The 18,973-nt window shown below is 45.4% G+C and overlaps 1 protein-coding gene across 1 annotated transcript; it reads right to left on the minus strand.

The window, feature by feature from the left end:
• Positions 1-5,001: 5,001 nt before the first annotated feature.
• Positions 5,002-17,324, minus strand: LOC133929083 (probable inactive receptor kinase At5g58300). Its single transcript, XM_062375677.1, has 3 exons — positions 16,843-17,324; positions 13,483-14,838; positions 5,002-5,929 (listed from the first exon to the last, which is right to left on the minus strand). The coding sequence occupies exons 2-3, from the start codon at positions 14,765-14,767 to the stop codon at positions 5,331-5,333; spliced, it is 1,884 nt and encodes a 627-aa protein (XP_062231661.1). The 5' UTR covers positions 14,768-14,838; positions 16,843-17,324; the 3' UTR covers positions 5,002-5,330.
• Between the last annotated feature and the right edge of the window lie 1,649 nt (positions 17,325-18,973).

The following is an 18,973-nucleotide window of genomic DNA, read 5'->3' on the forward strand; positions in this document are numbered from 1 at the left end:
ATGAATATCGGTCGATTTGGTGGGGTACGAATTTGAAATGCAACTAGTTTTCGTATTTGAATTCAAAAAAATCAAATTGAATTTTTTTTTAAAAAAAATTCCATAAAAAACTAGAGACAATCCTAAAAGCATCTGTGAAAAAATAAAAAAAAAGTCATTTGTAACAGAAAATATATGCTCAAATATTGATAGTTCGAAAAAAATACCAAAAAAATATAAAAGGTCGGAACGGGTCGAATGCACAGTACAAACAGCTCGTTTCGACCTAGCTCTATGGGATAAGGGTAGGAGGATAATTTTTTCCCCTATGTATGATATATGCATGGAGTAGATAATATGATTAAACAAAATCTAGCAAATCTTGTGTCATATTTGTTTCTGATTTTTTTTATTTTCCTTGAACTTCATTGAAATTCAAGAAATGCACTCAGTAAATCGGTAAATTCAACCAGTTTTTGACAAAATCGTTTGAAATGTGGTCAATGCAGAAATTTTGGTCGGTTTTTGGTACACTTCGATTGGTTTTCGATTCAAATCGAGCGGTTACCAAATGGCACCAGGGCACTTTACCGAGCAATTCTCATACTCGGAACTACCTACTTACATATAGCCCTTGGCACTAGGGTTACCATGAGCATGTTCCAGACACCTCCGGCTCCCGCCACCTTACTTCTCCTTATTTATTTCTCTTATGTGTCATAGGGCCGCAAGGCAAGCGTCAGCATGGCGTACGATAATCGGCTCATTCGTCCATTATCCAAATATAGGGAAGTACGGAAGGTGCTAAAGGCAACTGTAACAACGATCGATGCTTAATCGATCCAGACGAGCCTATAGCATCTGAGACTCCGTTCTCGAGCCATACCTATCGCCCACCCAAATCTTGCCTCATCCTCATGATCTCATACCTCCCAACATCATCATTATCTTTGTGAACATCAATAATCTCTAAGCTTGCGAACAATAATCGAACCACCACTCGACTTCTATCGAGTACCTATGAATTGCTAAGCATTTCAGATAGCATTTAAGTTAGACAACAACAGTGTTATACCAAGGCTACAAGAATAGGGATCATTAACAGTTAAAGGTAGAAGTAATACATCAATATATGTTCTACCCACATACTCGATACAGACTCGCTAACATGCGTAACATACATAAGCGATAATTTATTAATTTAGACTTCACATGATCCAAAGTATAAAGTAGAATATGTTTAGAAGCTTGTCTTGGTGCTCAGCTTCACAATCAACAACAATAAACTCTTGATCGTCCTCAATCACGCCCGCGTCACACTCTAATCTTTCGTTTTCTAAAGAAGAGTGCATGCAATGCGATGAGCATGAATAAGATGCAATGAGGTATGCTACAAGAATCATCTGAATTGAAGCGTGAAAGATCATGGTATAAATGATGTACTTAAGGACTGTTCAAAACGGACCTTAATTAAGCTAGCTATCAAGATTAGATGAACTTCAACAGTTTAAACAACACTTTCATAACAAAGTTTATTTTTACTAGATAACATTGATCATAACATGAATTGTCCAAGTGGTTTCATAATTTTAGAACATTATATTAATTAATTATAATTTAATTAAGCTGAAACACATTTAATTAATTAAATATCAGAAAATATTTCTTGAGTTTCAACATTTTTGATATGTAGTTCATATTGATACGAAGCTAACGCAACTGGTCTCATGATTTGAAGTTTGTATGAATCAACTAAAAACCATACAAGCTATCAGCAAAGTAAACAAATAAATGAAAAATGTTTGATGAACAGTAAATCGGGAAGTTCTGTGTTTTGACCAGAAGTTCCGTATAACCCTTCTCTATCCTTGACATCGTGACAACATGGAAGTTTCAAATTAACTTCCAGATGATCCTTCTCTGTCTTTGTCATCGTGACAACCCAGAAGTTCCGGATGAACTTTCGAATAACTCTCCTCTGTCTTGGTCATCGTGACAACTCAGAAGTTCCGAATGAACTTCTGGATGACCCTCCTCTATCTTGGTCACCCTAGTGTGCTCTTTCCACCAACTGTCGCCTGCTACCGCTATTTCTTTAGCATTATCTTATTCAAGTCTTGTTACTTTATTAATAGTTAATCAGAAGTTGTACAAACCCGTCAAAGCATCTCATCGAGTTTTAAATTGCAGCTTTGTGTGTCTTTTTCCCATCCTAGCAAAGAACTTATTATGCAGATTCTTATGTCATTTGTTATTCAGATTTCCAAGATGCCTATTCTAAGCATCTACTTCCTCCACATAAATTTCAAAAAGCACCATATTGTGAAAGGAATTTGCCTTATTTAGAACAAATTTCTCAGCATCTATTTTTCCACAAATAATTATACAACTAGTAAGAAATAAAAAATCATAACACAAGTAAAATTCAGTGTTTGGCAGCAAAGAAGGTTAGTGCAGAAGTTTTCCATGTATGGCCTCCATGAATTGAAGCTTTTCTGTTTTGATATCCTTTCAGGGGATATAAGCAATAGCTCAATCTTTTTAAGTTGGAAGCGGTATTATCATCAAATTCTCTTTAGTTTTATGCTTCTAATTCACTTCTTCCCCTCCCTTTTTAACATTCATTCTTTGAATAAAGAGTCACCGCAGGAACTTGTATCATAATATCAATGTAAAACACGTAACTCCTCTTCGCTATCAATTTTCATACCGTTTTTCCTAAAAGAAGCATACTCTGTCACAACTCACATCTATTCCATTGATCATGTGAGAGAAAAGGGATGTGAACATCCTTTCAAGAAGGGTTGCAAATCTAATTAACACTCTAATAATCAAAGACACACCGCTAGAACTTAAAACTACAGAACTTAAAGTCCGATGCTTAAGCCATTGAAAGTGAAAACAGTTTGACGTAAATCAACAATTAAAATTTATGTTATGTATCTTCTCTTTCCATTTTCTTCCTTTTCCCTATTACATTGTTTCCATTCTCTCCAAATTTTCCAAACCACCAAGGCAGTATTCTTGTAGATTCCTATCTTATTACTTCAGGTGATACAGGACCACGTGCCTAATTGTTTTCATGCTTCATTCTTTTAATATTAGCACTCATTCCATTTCTTACCACTGCTTGGCTCTAATGATACCCCTGAATTGTTTCTTCCATTTACTGATTAAATGTTTTGTGATTTGGCACCTTTTTTTTTTGTCTACAACTGTATTTTTCTCGTGTTGTGCTTGTGTACTTTTCCCATTCTGTTGGTTCGGGCAAGCATTGCTTGTAGTGGTCAAGGTTGTTCCAGATCTAACTCTAATAAAACCTAAACTGAAGACTTGACTATCCTTTTTCATTATTTTTCTTTGGTGGTCACAGACTCCTAGTTTGACACATACTTCACTTTTAATGATTGGAAAGCATAGTGCACACAACAATTAGTTTCAACTGTGAGTACATGTTTGAATATAAATCATCTGATCTGAACCTGTCATCCACAACACTTACATCTGCACCCAAATTATCTAAATCATCTGAATAATCTTTGAACTATACACTTGCCATGAAGAGAGCTCAGAGCTATTATATGACTCGGGATGGGAGATGGATATTTTACCTCACACGACGCCTAGGAGGCTTTAAGGATGTCAGTGTAGAACCTGGACGGTGCGAGGACGCTTTGCCAGCGGCGGGGACGATCTTCTTCTTCGGTCTGTGCCGACAGGGAGGCGGCAGGGATGAATTGGTAGTGGAGATGGCTTGCCAATGGCGACGGCCTGCTGGTAGGGAAGGCTTGCCGGTGGTGATGGCCTGCTGGTAGGGAAGGCTTGCCGGAGGAGACGGTGTGTTGTGGGTGATGGATTGCTGGAGGGGATGGCTTCTAGGCGGATAGGGCTTCACAGATCGTGCGGGGACAACGAGGGAAGACATGCTAGTGGAGAGGCTTGTTGGCACGGATGGTTGTATGACGACAGGTTGGCTAGCCAGCAGCGGGAAGGATGGTCGACGACGGCGAACCTCGATCGCACGATCGCCTGCGACGGGAATCGACCGAGAGCCGAACGGGCTGAGGGGAAGTAGGGGGTTCAGGAGTGAGGTGGGGCTCGGGTATACGCAGTGGTATTTGTGGGTAATTTTTCTACAATTGTATGCCCACTTTCATATCCCTAGCCTCTACGATCCAAAAAATCATCTTTTCTCTTGATTGTAGATTTTGCCATAATTTTGATTGTGATTGTAGATTGTGGAATCCAACTATTTGTTTTTTATTCTGGCTTTTAAAAGCTATAATCCACCATCACAATAAAAAAAAACAGGACATAAGCTAAGGAAAAAGTGAACTAGGCAGTGATCCAGAACTCCCCATTGGTACTCACTTGCATCTCTGCATACACATTTTTTTTAGATAAAGAAAGTTTTTATTGATCTCATACAATTACATCAAGTTGATATAATTGCATAGAGAATACTCTTGGCCTATGTATAATTCTGTATACACCTGATATGTACATTCCAATGCTTGAAATTACTGAAGAACCATCGGTATACACTCTTAACACTTGCTCTCGGATCAAGGCTCCACCAGACCCATAGTATGAACCCATTGTCACTAATCAATTCACGCAAGATATTACGGAGTTGTTTGGTAAAACTCTAACTTCAAGAATTCTTAAGCTAAATATTTTTAGATATAGGAATTCGTGGAGCTATAGTTGTAGATATATTGAGGTTATTTGGGTGAGTCATCTTATTTCTATTTTAAACTAAAAATAGTTATTTAAATCACTTTATTATCGCATACAAGGTTACAACTTTTTTCGCGAATACGCAGAAGGACTGTGTATTATTGTATTAAGAAGAATAATATGTTCAAGTACAAACATGACGCAGGACAATAAGCCCGCTTAGCGGTAAGAAGTTAGAGCCCTGTGTAGGATGTTCAAAAAAGGTAAACAGTGATGCTCAAGATTCAACAGTCGAACAAAATATCCTTGCTCCCTCACAAGGACATATAAGCCACAAGCAAATGGCACAAACAGAATGCTCATTCAATAAATCGAAATTCATAGAGTCCATCTCAGATCGAATTTTGCAGAACGATGATAAATTGGCACCCTATGATGATCAGCGTTCAGCAGAGCTATTGAAACGAAACAATCACCAGGGCAACATCATGAAGCCATGAATGGAAAATAAATTTACTAAAGAATGATCAGAAATCAACAGCAAAGCTTCACTGGACACTAAACACAGAGCTATCAGCTTTGCAGGCAGAAACTGTCAAACCTGTTTTTGTCTAGATGGCATATTATTGCTGTGCTATTAAGTGATTTAGAAGAGTTCCTCGTTCTTCTTGTCAGACCTCAGGGGACGTCCTTGTCTCTGAGTAAGATGTCCGGATCTCCTCGATCCTCCTGACCACCTCCTCCATCCGAGGCCGCTGGTCAGGAAGAACAGCAACACATGCCATTGCAACATGGAGCATCTGCACCATCTCATCCTCGATGTTCGGGTGCCTTAACAAGTCGACATCGAAAACCTCTGACGTCCATTCTTCTCGAACCACAGACTGCACCCACTTGGGGAGGTGCTCGATGGAATCGTCGCGACCGGGAGATCTAAGAGGGGCTTTACCTGTTAGCATCTCAAGGAGCAGTACGCCAAAGCTGTAGACATCAGATTTCTGTGTTGGTTTCTTGGTCTCGAGGACCTCGGGAGCACGGTATCCGATGAGCCGTGGGTGAACATGAGGCGTGGCCATGAGCTGGGCAAGGCCAAACTCGGTGACGCAAGAACTGAGTTCCTGTGAAATAAGGATGTTACTTGACTTGATGTTTCCGTGGATGAACTTCCCGCCACCTTCAGCATGCAGATAAGCCACCCCGCGTGCAGCACCCAGAGCTATTTTTACTCTTGTCTCCCAGTCCAATGGAGTTCTTGCAGCAGCTTTATTCCCTGAGTATTTATAATCAACCGTCAGTCTGTTATAGTATAATTTCGTTTCAATGCAAATGTATATAATGAGCAAGTTAGTCACACTTGCAGATAATAAGTTAGCAAAACGGGTGAAAAAGGAAAAGATCCATGGAAATGCTACAAGGGCAAGGCTTGAAATGCACCGACATAATTTCATTTTGCTGACCCAGTACCTGAAATCCTGACTAACCAACTAATTTTGTGGTATCCAAGCAAATCAGAACACATCCATACTTGAGACAAATTGGATGAAACAGAAATATAAACAAACTGTGTCGGTTATGGCGTTACATCATAAATATGTCAGAGTCCTACGGCCCTCCTGTTCCATTTACACACTTTTCAGGTCATCACAAGGTTCAATCACAAGAGAATATGTGTAAACTTGAACCACAGAAATCAACAGCACCACTAAACTAGAGCTACTTGAACCGCCAATTTGTGCAACAAAGGTTACCCATGCAAGTGCTGGCAGATTGCAAGGCAGTATAGGTGTGATACCTCAAAGTAGGCAATGGAGAAGCAAGGCAATATTCTTTTGCATACATTGCGACGGCCAGAAATTGCAAATAGCTCAAAAGCCTAAAATGTCTGACTACAAGAGTAGTTCTCATACTGTTCATGGGAACTCCACTACAGTTGTACGAATTCTAATTTATAAATACAACCAACAAATCAGTGAGGAGGGTTTATGTTGACATCGATTGCAAAACTTCAATATATTTTGTTTTCAGAAGGATAAAAACAAAGCCAAAAGGCTATTGGGAGTGTATATATATCTTTTAAATATCTTATTCAGAAAAACAACCACTAAGTGCAGTAGCTTGTTACAAGCTACATACCATCAAATCGTATATATGCATCGACTTTTCGTGATTGTTTTTTTCTCTCGAACACATAGGAGAACGGCGTGTCTTTGTATTAAAGAAGAAAGAAGTAACAGATATTATAACACACACAACGAGAACGAACACCACTCACAAAACAGCACGTGACAAAACACAGAACATGAATCAGGCTTGAAGCCTGCAACCTACTCGATTTCTCGCGACATCGAAAGAGCTTTGGGTTTGCTTTGATAGTGCTAGGTGCGTTCTAGAAACTGTGCTAACCCCTTGGCACCTGCCAAGCACCACAACTTTGCTTGCTCTCTTGCAAAGCGACACACGACAGCTATGTCCGGTCGGCCTGCCTGGAACACACAATCGTTGCGATGTTTCCATATAGCCTAGGCCACTAGCATGATGAGAGAGTTCACGCCCTTGAGCACACTGTTGTCGACGCCTGTTGTAGCATGTTGCCACCAGCCGACGAAGATGTTATCTTGAGGCCGAGGTGTGTGATCCTGAAGGCCAATATTCATGAACACGGCGTGCCAAACTTGGCGTGCGAAGACGCAGCTCGTTAGCAAGTGTTGCACTATTTTTGCCTCCTTGTCGCAGAGCGGGCACTTGTCCGGATTTGGCAGGCTGCGTCGTTGTAGACGATAGGCTGTCCAGCACCGGTTCCGGCTTGCCAGCCAGATGAAGAATTTGAAGCGTAAAGGTGCTCAACTCTTCCAAAGGCGACGTCGTGGCGTGAAATGAGTGCTGCCCTCAAAATATAGCCAGTAGACTGAGCGCGTCGTATATGTCCCAGTAGATGTCAGCCTCTAGGCATGGGCATCAGGCACACCTTGTTCGAGGGTGATCTCCTCAAGCATGTCCCATAGCAACAAGTACTCATAGATAGCCGACATAGAGGGGACCCCTTAGTGTCTCGGACCCAAGCCTTGTTCTGTATTGCCTGATGAACCGTGCGTCGACGAGTGGCTCGCATGGGTACTAGCTCGAGCAGCCACGGAGCCAGGTCCTATATTGACTGCCCATGGAGTCAACGATCAGTCCAAAACAAAGTATGATGCCCATCTCCCACCGTCGTCCGCAAAAAAATGTCAAACATGGCATGAACATTCCTGTGAACCGGTAGCTGAAACCCTGCCCAAGGCATATTGGGTTGAGTCTTCTGCAGCCACAGCCATCGCATGCGCAATACCCAATTCATCGCCTTGAGGTCATGGATGCCTAGTCCACCAAAATCCAAAGACCGACACACCTTAGGCCAGGCAACCAAGCAGTGACTGTCATTGATCTGCTCACGTCCTCTCCATAGAAAGGCTCGCCGGATCTTGTCTATGGCCTTGAAAACCCATCGCGACATGTCAAGGGCCATCATATTATAGATCAGGGTGGAGGAAAGGACGACACGAACTAAGCTTAGCCGGCCTGAACGGTCGAGAAGACCCGCCCTCTATCCTGGAAGCAGGTCGGCCACCTTGTCCACCAATGGTTGCAGCTTCGCCTGAGTCAGTTTGCGAATCGAGAGCGGAAATCCGAGGTCGGATGGGAATTCCTTGATCGCGCATGGAAACATCTGCTGGATGAAGGCCATGTCGTCCTTCTAGCATTTGATCGGCGTGACGGAGCACTTTTGGAAGTTCATCCATAGACCGGAGGCAACGCCAAACATTGTGAGGATAACTTGGAAGGTGTCCACATCCTGCTACACCGACTTGAGGAAGAGAACAACATCTTTGGCGTACAACGAGACCCGATGAGGGAACCAGTGTTGTGCGAGAGGCTGAAGCAGACCGGTTTCACTAGTCGAGTTGATGAAGCCGTTGAGGACATCCATGACGAGGATGAAGAGCATGGGCGAAAGGGGGTCGCCCTACCACAAACCCTTCTAGTGCCATATTTCATCGCCTAGCTCTCCGTTAAGTAATCCCTGAGTGGACGTTGTCGACAACAACGCATACACCATGTTGCACCAAGAGTGCCTGAATCCGAGGTGTTGTGGCACCTCAAGGAGGAATGGCCACGAGACAAAGTCGAACGCTTTGGAGATGTCGAGCTTGAGGAGGATTCGTGGCTCCCGCTATTGATGCAACGTTGCGGCTTGTACGCTGGACAAGGAGGAAATTGTACTTTATACATCGCCCGTGAACAAACGCACTCTGGTTGCTTGAGACCATGTCCGGTAAGGATGACGCTAGCCGGTTTGCCATCAGTTTCACCACTAGCTTGGCAAAACTGTGGATGAGGCTAATGGGCCAGAAATCTGTCACATTCAATGCGTCCGCCTTCTTCGGCAAGAGAGTAAGGTAAGCCAAATTGAGCTAGTCCAAATGTGGCACCCTGCCATGCTGAACCGCCTCAATTGCCGCCATGGCATCGTGCTTGATCATCGACCAACAGGTCTTGTAAAACCTTCTTGTGAAGCCATTCGGCACTGGCGCCTTATCCAACTTTAGGTGTTTTATGGTTTCTCATACCTCCTCTTCCGTGAATGTCTCCTCCAGATGCGCCAAGTCATGAGACTGGTGCTCGTGGAAGGCCTCCAAGTCGAGAGTATGATCCCTGTGATTAGAGGAACCGAGTAGCTGAAATTAGAAGTCGAACACAGCCTTGTGTTTGTCCTCCTGACTCGTCACTATTTGGCCATCCGCGCTTAACTTCCTAACGAAATTCTTTCACTTGTGGTGTCGAGCATGCGAATGGAAGAATGCTGTATTGGCATCCCCCTCCTTGAGCAATGTGATACGCGTGCGGAGGCGGGCAATCGTCTGCTCAAGCAAGGCTAGGCCTAGGCAATGCTGCTAGGGATTGGTGCAGCCACATTTTGTCGACTGCCAGTTGCCGAGAATCTTGCGCGATCTCCAAACGGTGCAGTATCTCCTTTGCCCACTGCAGTTGGGATTTGATGTTGCCAGTCTTTTTTTGCCCCCACCTGTGTAGATGTTTGGCCAAAGGAGGTGGCTTGATCGCCAGACGCACCAAGGGGCAATGATAGGAGACCAGCTCGGACCAAGAGGTTGAACAGCCTCAAGAAACCCTCCAGCTTGACCCAAAAACTCTCAAAGTGAAAACGTCATTTACCATCAGGCCCGTCGTGGAGGACGAGGAGCAAAGGGTAGTGGTCTGACACCATTGTTGTTGCGCTCTGTAGGATGCAATCGGGATAGAGCCTCTCCCAATCATCAGTACAAAACATGTGGTCGAGACGTACGAGTGTAGTGGAGTTACGCTCATTGGACCAAGTGTACCGCCTCCCGATCAAAGGTAGCCCCTTGAGCTCAACACCGTCGAGAAACCTGCGGGAGCGGCCCATCATGGCTCTGTTGAGGTTGGAGTAGTTCTTGTCCTCCGCATGGTATATGAGGTTGAAATCACCCGTGAGCAGCCATGGCCCGACACACGCAGCCCGCACATCTCGAAGTTCCTGAAGGAAGCAGATCTTGTCAGGGTCCTCCTGTGGCCATAGACGCCGGTGAACCACCATTGCACATCGTCGATGCCCGAGAACTGGACCAAGACAGAGAATTCATCAATCTGTGTGGCATTTACATGGTAGGCAGAGCTCCACCATGCGACAAGAACACCACCCCGTGAACCCGCGGTTGGTAAAGCACAATGGACATCAAAATCGACACCGAGGGTATTGAGCAAAGCTCGCTGAGAAACGCTAGACAATTTAGTCTCCTAGAAGCACACGATGTCCGCTCGGGAAGACAGAATTGCTTCACGCACAGCGTTCTGCCATGATGGTCTATTTATGCCACTCAGATTCCAAATGACATCTAGTGCACGTACTGTCCAGGACGCTCAACCAACAATGGCGAGTGCATCGGCATGTGGCGATTGTGAGGTGTCAGGGGGCACCCAGCTGAACAGCGCCGCAAGCGCTTCAATGTGGGCATGAGACAACGACGCGTCGAAGAGGCTGGCATAGCGATCTTGTGTGGCTGGGTCGATTGCATCCCGATCTTGGATGAGACAAGCCTCTTCATTACAACATGTTGTGCCTGCGCCACGATCGAAGAAAGGCGACCGGAGGTTGCGATGCGCAGACTACGTCGTGGGAGTGACCTTGGCTGCGTTGTCGTCCGCCGACGCTTGTCGACGACTGGTGGATTAGGGAGGACGCCGCCAGCCAACTTGGACACCCGCACCACGCATTGTTGTAGTGGTGTCGGTGTTGATGGTGCCACGCGTGATGGCAGCATTTTGGCACGCTTGCGACGGCGAACATACACCTTGAGTGATTTTGAAACTTCGATGGGCTGGCCATTTGGCAAGGTGTGCGAGCGGGCTCCAGTGGCGCAAGTCAGAGGTGCTCGTTATTCCGAGGAGCCCACGGTGGCTGCTGTGGCGGGCATGTAGCCCTCAGAGCCCAAGTTTGCTTCGAGGTCCGACCCATCCGCATCAAGCCGAGGCGTTGGAGCATCAGGAGGAGGCTGTGTAGTTGGTGGAGCCTCTAGAGCTGCGGTTGTGTTGTTGAGAGACCAGCTATGTGGTGTGGAGAACAGATCGGCCACAGTTGAGCATCGTGGTGTTGGCAGGGAGCCTGCGTGCATAGCCAACGTTGAAGATGGCGGAGCAGCGGAGGTGGTCACTGGCATGCCCTAAGCCATGTTGTCGGGCGCGTGGATGGCTCTCCCCCAGCCGAGGAGTGTGTTCTGGCATCGCATTGGCAGTGGCACTAATGGCCGACGTGACACAACAACCTGCAAACCCCCATTCACCTGCAAGGGTGAGAGCATGCAGGGCCTGCTCTGGCTCTCGAGTCATAGTGACATCATTAGGAAGCACGTCACACTTAGTCGGCGTGCAAAGCAAGCAGTGCAGGGTGCCAAAGGCATCTAGCATTAGAATGGGATCCGCATCCAACCCAGTTTGTGTCCGAAGGGCAGGAGCAGGGACCCTGGGCCAGGCCTCAATCCCAGCATGAGCTGGCAAGAGCGAGTCGTCAACAAAGCGGAGTTTGTCTGCTAGGTGGCAAGCCTTCAGGACAAAATCATCTACTTTCTTACCAAACCGATCGGGCAACCTGCATGTCACAGAACCAAGAATGTATAGGCTCAAGTGAAGTGTGAATTGCAGCCTGCATCTCAATTTGTAGCAAGTGCTTGAGGTCAGATTTCAGCATTGCAGCTCGACGAGTGAAGAGCTGCTGGAGTTCGGACACTTCTTTGGTCAGGAGCTGCTCTAGAGATGGCAGCAACGAGCTTGCTAGCTCCACCCTCTGACGTGTGTTGACGGTGTGGTCATCTCCTTCGATCACAACGTGGTTGTCGCCAAGCACCATGTCGAAGCGCCACGTGCCACCACCATAACGGCCGCTAGCATCGCGATGGCATGGGGAGCGGGTGCGGCCATGTGTAGGCGCGTGGTGAGCTGAGGAGCACTCGTCACGGCAAGCCCTACCCCTGGGATCGCGTGCAGCATCATCAACGTCGTCACAACGCTCGTGTAGGCCTCCATGCCTCGGGTGGTCGTCATGTCGTGACTAGGCACCACGGCCATAGTCAACCCTATCACGGTCCCTATCGACGCGCTCTTGCCCGTTGCCGCTATGGTGGACCTAGTCGTCGTAGACGTCCCAGTCGTCTCTGGTGCCACGACGCCCCCTACATCGCAAACCCACCGCCTCGTGCCAGTCATGAGGAGATGGTGTTAGAGGAGGCTTCGCCGGCATCGGCGGATAAGCAGGGTCAAAGCGGAACGCACCCTCTCGTAGTTGTAGGCGCGCGTCGGCATGCGGTGGCACGCATCGCATGCGCACATCTTGACGGGGCGTCACCGGTGAAGTAGCCCGACAGGAGCAGCAGGCCGAAGCACGATGACCGGACCTTTAACAGGTGAAGCACCTCACCAGATCACTGCACACGGCCGAACAGTGGTCCGAGGCCGGGCAACAAAAGCAGGGATCCCGTGTCCGCCCGCGAAACAGAGCAAGCGCAGCAGCCGAGCGTCGGTGGAGACGATTTGAAGCTGTTTGGATTGGTCGGCCTGACCGCTCATCTCGTCAAAAAGAAACGGAGTAGGTCGCTCGGCTTGAATGCCCCCTTTTGCGCCACCAGTAGCGCTCCCTGATTGGAGTCCAGGTCAAATCGACGGGATGTACCGCCTTACTGGGACAGGTGCGCGGCTGCGCTCGAATCAAAGGCACAGAGGAGTCATGGTGACGTGACTGGGCGTCGGAGCAAGGCCTGGCAAGCCAAGAGGTGGAGTGAAAGTGCCGGCCAACTAGGCGTGGAGAGGGTACAACAATGACTGAGCGTAGCTTGGGGCGCTGCGGAAGTTGGGAGGAGCGAAGACGGGCGTAGCGCATTGCACGGCCTCAGCATAGGTAGGGGATGCAATGAAGGAAGAGCCAAATTGAGCATTTAATGCAACTGCAACATAAAGTGTTTCACTATGCAAGAATGCAACCGCCAAATAGCCTTTAATTTTGGTTTCTACTTTGTCATTCTAGCTAATCTTCGAAAGATAGTGGGATACAAGAAAAGGTTAAGCTACAACATTATTGGTGCTTCGAGTCTGACTTGTACTTAAAATGTCAAGTGTCAAAGTACCAGAAAAGGCGTGAACTGTCAAGTTAGAGTCAGATAATAGCTTAATATCCATAAAAAATTAAAGTTCAAACTAGCGTTCTGACAGGCAGTAAAATGTCTAATGATTCAAATAGCTTATTCGAAATAAAGAACATACCATGCAAAGCAGCAGAAAGGCTACCCGGTGGGACATAGTCATACACCAAGAGCTTCTCATCCTTGGAGTAATAGTAAGCACGCAATGGGACAACATTCTGATGCTGGCCAACCTTGCCAATTAGCTCCATCTGCTGTTCGAAGTCCCTTTTTCCCGCCACCACTTCCTTCAGTCTCTTGACCACCACTGTTGTGCCATCCTCGAGAGCAGCTTTGTAGGTAGTCCCAGAACTTCCTTTTCCAAGGACTTCAGCTGAAGCCCTCAACAGATCCTCCAGGTCAAAATTATATGAACATCCCTCAAAGAAAAATAATTTATTCCTCTCTGCTTCTTGAATACCGCTGCTGTATTCTCCCTTGGATTTGTCTGCCCTTCCACCTGCAACAGCCTTTCCTTTGGATGAAGATGCTGCTGCGCTAGGCTCTCCATCTTTCTTTCTTTTGAAAATGCATACGAAGAGGACGATGATCAAAATCAATAGTACTACCCCTCCTCCAGCAGCTATTGCAATTATGACACCACGGCTAAGCTTTTTCCAGAAGCTTTTTTTGGTGTTTTGAGGCGAGGGTGACATTGGAGAGGGAGAAGGTGCAGTTCCAGGACATGGTTCCAGTGGGAATCCACATAGAAAAGCGTTTCCTAAGAAAGAGCTGGCTGGGAATTTCTGCAGGGAAGGTGGTATAGGCCCACTCAGGTTATTGTTGCTCAAATCCAAATGTCTCAATTTGGAGAGGTGAAGGTCGGGGATGGGTCCAGAAAGAGAATTGTTCTGGAGAAGCAATGCAGTTAGTTCAGTGATATTTTGCACTTTCAATGGGATTTCTCCATCAAATGAGTTGTATGACAGATCTAAGAATGTTAGACTGGAAGACAGTGAACTTGGTATAATTCCGGACAAATTGTTATGCTGAAGATATAGAGCGCGCAGAGAAGGAATGGATGCTACATCAGGAGGGAGATTAATAGTAAGACGATTTGACCTAAGGCTCAACACCTGTAGTGCATCAAGCTTGCCAAGTATACCCGCGGGGAGAGGACCAAAGAGCCCTACTGCAGGTAGCCGGACTTCACGCACGCGCTTCCGGTCAGGTGTGCACGTAATCCCAACCCAGGATGTGCAGACTTGGGTTGTTAGGGTCCAGTTGAGCTTTCTGCCATGGGGCAGAGATGCAGCAAATGCAAGAAGGGCCAGCTTATCGGAGTTCAGGTCAGCACCTCTGGCACAAGGAAGGTGCATAAAGAACAGAGAAACAGAAAGAAATGCTATAAGCCTGAGATGCCACATTGTTAGGATCGGCTGGAAGAATAAGGACAAAGCGGAGTTATAATACAAGACTCCCCATCAGTGCATCACTCCTGCCACACAAAAAGGCAACAAGAGTCAACAAAAAGTGACAGTGGTTCATATTTCGAGTGTCCTGATAACAGTATAAAATTCAGTTTTGTAAGTAGAAAAACCAGTAGAAAGGCAAGAGAATTTGGATAACAAACATAACGCAATAATTTTTTCCAATGGATATTTATATGCTCTGTAACTAAGCAAGTAAGCAGCTACTGAAAATATATGCCCGAGAGATCTTGAAAAGGCGAAAGAGGATCAACTCTTTTCGTCATTACAATGATATATATAGGATGTAATAACAAAAAAAACTACCAAGAAAGTTGGAGAATTGAATGAAAAATATGTGCTTTCATCAATTAACAGCTTACAAGAAGCATTCCCACTGCTTAAGTTTTTAAAAGCCAAAACCAGGTGTGGTTTCCAATTATTAAATATCAGAGTTTCCCGGTCCTCCTAAAGAATAATAGAAAATATGCTTACAAGAATGTCATGTATTATGAGACTAGCAGGATTTTGACACACAATTTATGTAGTTAGTGTACCACTTCCAATGGAAACTGGATGAGCAACTTACACAAACAAAAAAAAAAGTTAGCTTTCTTTGGAAACTCCAACATATTAAATAGCCACTGCCTTTAGCTATATTTCATCATAATGAGGAACCTATGCAACTAATTCTCATAACTGACACCGAAAGCTGGTGTAAGCTCACTCTTGGAATAAATCATAAATTCATGAGATAATGACAAAGTGTTGCCCACACTGATCTTTGAAGAGCACCATTATTAGATTCCTCAACTGCCACATGGCAACCTCCTCTCTAAAATAGTAAAATGAACCAAAAACAGAATGATGCCTCTTGTATTCTCCTTAGTCTCAACCGAAAGACCCGAACCCAAACAAATCTGCCGGTTTATCTCAAGCTCTTTTGAAAAGGACAGCTAGGATCATGTGCCATATAAAAGGAAATCATCATATCTTTTTGCAAATAGCCATCACTCTTTAGCCTTTTCTGAAAAGGATAACTCCACTGTGTTAACAAAATAGCCACCGCGCCTAAACAATGGCGCCTGGTCATAACCAGAACGGACAGAAGGGTAGCGACAAAACACTGCTCTTATAGGACTTCTAACGGGAAGACACAGCACGTTGGTGGACTCACCTGCACATGAGTAACTTACACAAAAGCAATTGCAGCGCACCTAACCTAGACTCGATTACTACACCTAATGCAGTTGTTTTCTGAAGGACCAAATGCTTTGGAAAAAGGTACCAGCACGAAACTAAAAGTCCAGCACATAAAGCAGGTGGTCTCAGACGCAAGAAACCAAAGGGAAGCGGGTTTGCAGGCAGGGTGGGGCTCTGCTCATTGATGGGGGCGATCATGGGCAGCACAGCACACCGAGGAGGGATCTCAGGCTCCACACCATAGGACAAATGCAAAGCAAGAGCTATCGCTGTCTCGACACCCCAAACGACAGTTGCAACAGTATATGTACCAGTAAGATTATTAAGCATTCACACTTCCATGTTCCCCTACTCCCTGGTCCAGTGATGAATCAAACTTGGGAATTGCACATGTAAAAGTTGCTGCAAGTTGCAGTCTGGAACTACATATCTGACCTACTCCATTGCATAATTCTCAAGTTGTTGTTTGTTTATTTCACAGTTCCATGTTATTTACATGAATAATCACTACCACATTGGTTTTTTTTTTTTAAAAAAAAATTGAATTGTTACCACAGCAACAAATGAAAGGTAACAGTGGCCCTGTAGATTACAACTGCTCAACTCCTCTAGTCTTTAGTAACAAAAGCACAATTCCAATACACTCTCTTTCCCCTTTTCTAAAGACAAAAGCACGCGCGCATCGACCAACCAAATGTGTTTTCAAGAAAAGCACGATTTGCTTTCCTGCAACAGTAGTGTGATGAGCGCAAGAAACGGACAGCATTGTACCTAAAAGTCGTTTTCGCAGTACGCATAGCTGTACTGAAGAACTCTGAATTACGCCATACCTCGCAAGTCGCAAGAAGCCATCCCAAGTTGGAATATTGGAACCAGAGGCAAGCTCCATTCGCGCCGTGCGCCTCCCCGTCCGCAGCCCAGGACTGAAAGAACCAACGCAGATGGTGCGGGGAAGAGAATCCGGACCTTCACGGCGTCGGCAACGAAGAAATTAGCAGCCCTCTCGGAGTCGCCGTCCGCCTCAGGATCGGACCTTGCAGTCACCGCCTAGGGCCAATCGCGCCAAGAGAACAGCACGATCCGCCACGGGAACGGCCAGCATTTCCCCGCGCTGCCGGCTCCTCCTCCCTCCTCCTTCCCCTCACGGCCGGCGAGCGCGCACCGAGGCAGCTGGGCTCTCTCTCTCTCTCTCTCTCTCTCTCTCTCTCTCTCTCTCTCTCTCTCTCTCTCCTTGCAGTTGCGAGCGGACGCAGCGATGCTGACGCCGCGGGAGGAGTGTGCGGGTGCGCGCGCATGCGTTGCAAACTCGCTGTGCATTTAAGAGAAGTGCGTGCGAGCCCGGTGCGATGGGTTTTAGGGGAAGCTGGCAAGTGGCGGATTTGCCCCTGGGTGTGAGCTGGGGACGAGGGTGAGTCATCAGCAAATGCATCTCTGTATGTGTTACTGTTTATATGTATGTTGGCTATCTATTTCTTCTATTTAATAATTATGTATTTATTATTTTTTATCTATCTTTATAAATTTTTACTTACACTTTTAAAAACTTAATATAAATAAATAGTTCTAATAAACTACCTGTCCATATATCCTAATAGATTTTTCCCTTCCGTGAATGGTCACGCGCCGTGGGCATGTGCCCAGCGCAGCGGCTGTGAAGAGCCGGAGGCTGTCTGTCTCTGACATTGGGCCAACAAAAGTAACACTGATGCATGCCCTTATTTCTTATCCCTTCCCATTGTGATATGATAATCGCTGCATAATGTTTGTCGCAGTTGTGCTTAGTCTGCAAATTGTTCATTATAACTGCTACTACAATCACAGGCTTTGTTTGAAGAATTGTTAGATTATACAGTTATCAGTACATCGAGTACTCAGGTTGTTATGGTAAACATCTATCAAAAGGATAATTGAGTGGCGTTGATTGTTAGAGGAGGGATAAACTATAGATTAGGAGGGTTTAGAACATTGAAAGAGATATATGAGAAAGAGACTGAAAATTAGATTAATTTATCTTTCTTCATTGATTCTTTAATCACAATGTTCTAAGTCTTCTTATGCCTTCATAATATTCTAAGTTTTTTTAATCTATAGTGTGATCTCTCCCGTAGCAGTCGACGTCGTCTAACTATTCTCGTGACGGATGTCTACCTTAACACATATACTGATGCTTGGAATATAAACAATAGATAGGTAAAAATATTAAACGTAACTGACATGTATGACCGTCCTTTCCTGCTTAATGCTCTTGAATGGTAGTATTACTAGTTACCTCCCTCATGAGTCATGAGAACATTCTTTAGTAGTATTCCATGATGGAATGCGTTGGATCAGGGGAGGATCTACAGCCCCTACCAGCTAGAAATCTATTTAAGATTAGAGGTGGAGAAATGAGAAAAGATAAAAGGTGGAGGAGGAGAAAGAGAGAATCTCCTACCCACCGGTTCGCTATTGGTTCGATGGATGAACAACGGATGGTGGACCATATGCGGCTGGCCTCATACTTAACGTGCTAAATTAATCATCGGATTAACTGGTAGGTTTTTCAGAGACAAGTGGGTTAATTTAGGGTCTATTTTGTGTGTCCTAATGGGCGTGAGTTGTTTCGCTGTTGTGCGTACAGAGGTACCGTACTCGCATCAAACATCAATTATGATGAGATGTACAGTAGCTACCTTGAGATCTTGCAGTGACAACTTAAAGACAACTTTGAGCAAACATGGTTCAGTCATGCACAGTGCTGGTCAGCACATGGAGTGATGGGCACCCACGACACCTCTTCTTTTTTTCCCCTGCTAGTAGCTTCTTCATGTTTTTATTTTGAAAGATCTAGCTTCTACATGTCTGTCTGTTTGCAGCTTTGCTTCGTTGCTACCAAATCACAAATCGAAGGCCAAATCTCCGCCCTTTGCTTTTGGGTTCTCTCGCTGTTTTTGCCTTCCCTAGTGGTGGTGATACGTGCGT

Source organism: Phragmites australis, chromosome 9 (genome assembly GCF_958298935.1).
Source record: "Phragmites australis chromosome 9, lpPhrAust1.1, whole genome shotgun sequence".
Taxonomy (NCBI): domain Eukaryota; kingdom Viridiplantae; phylum Streptophyta; class Magnoliopsida; order Poales; family Poaceae; genus Phragmites; species Phragmites australis.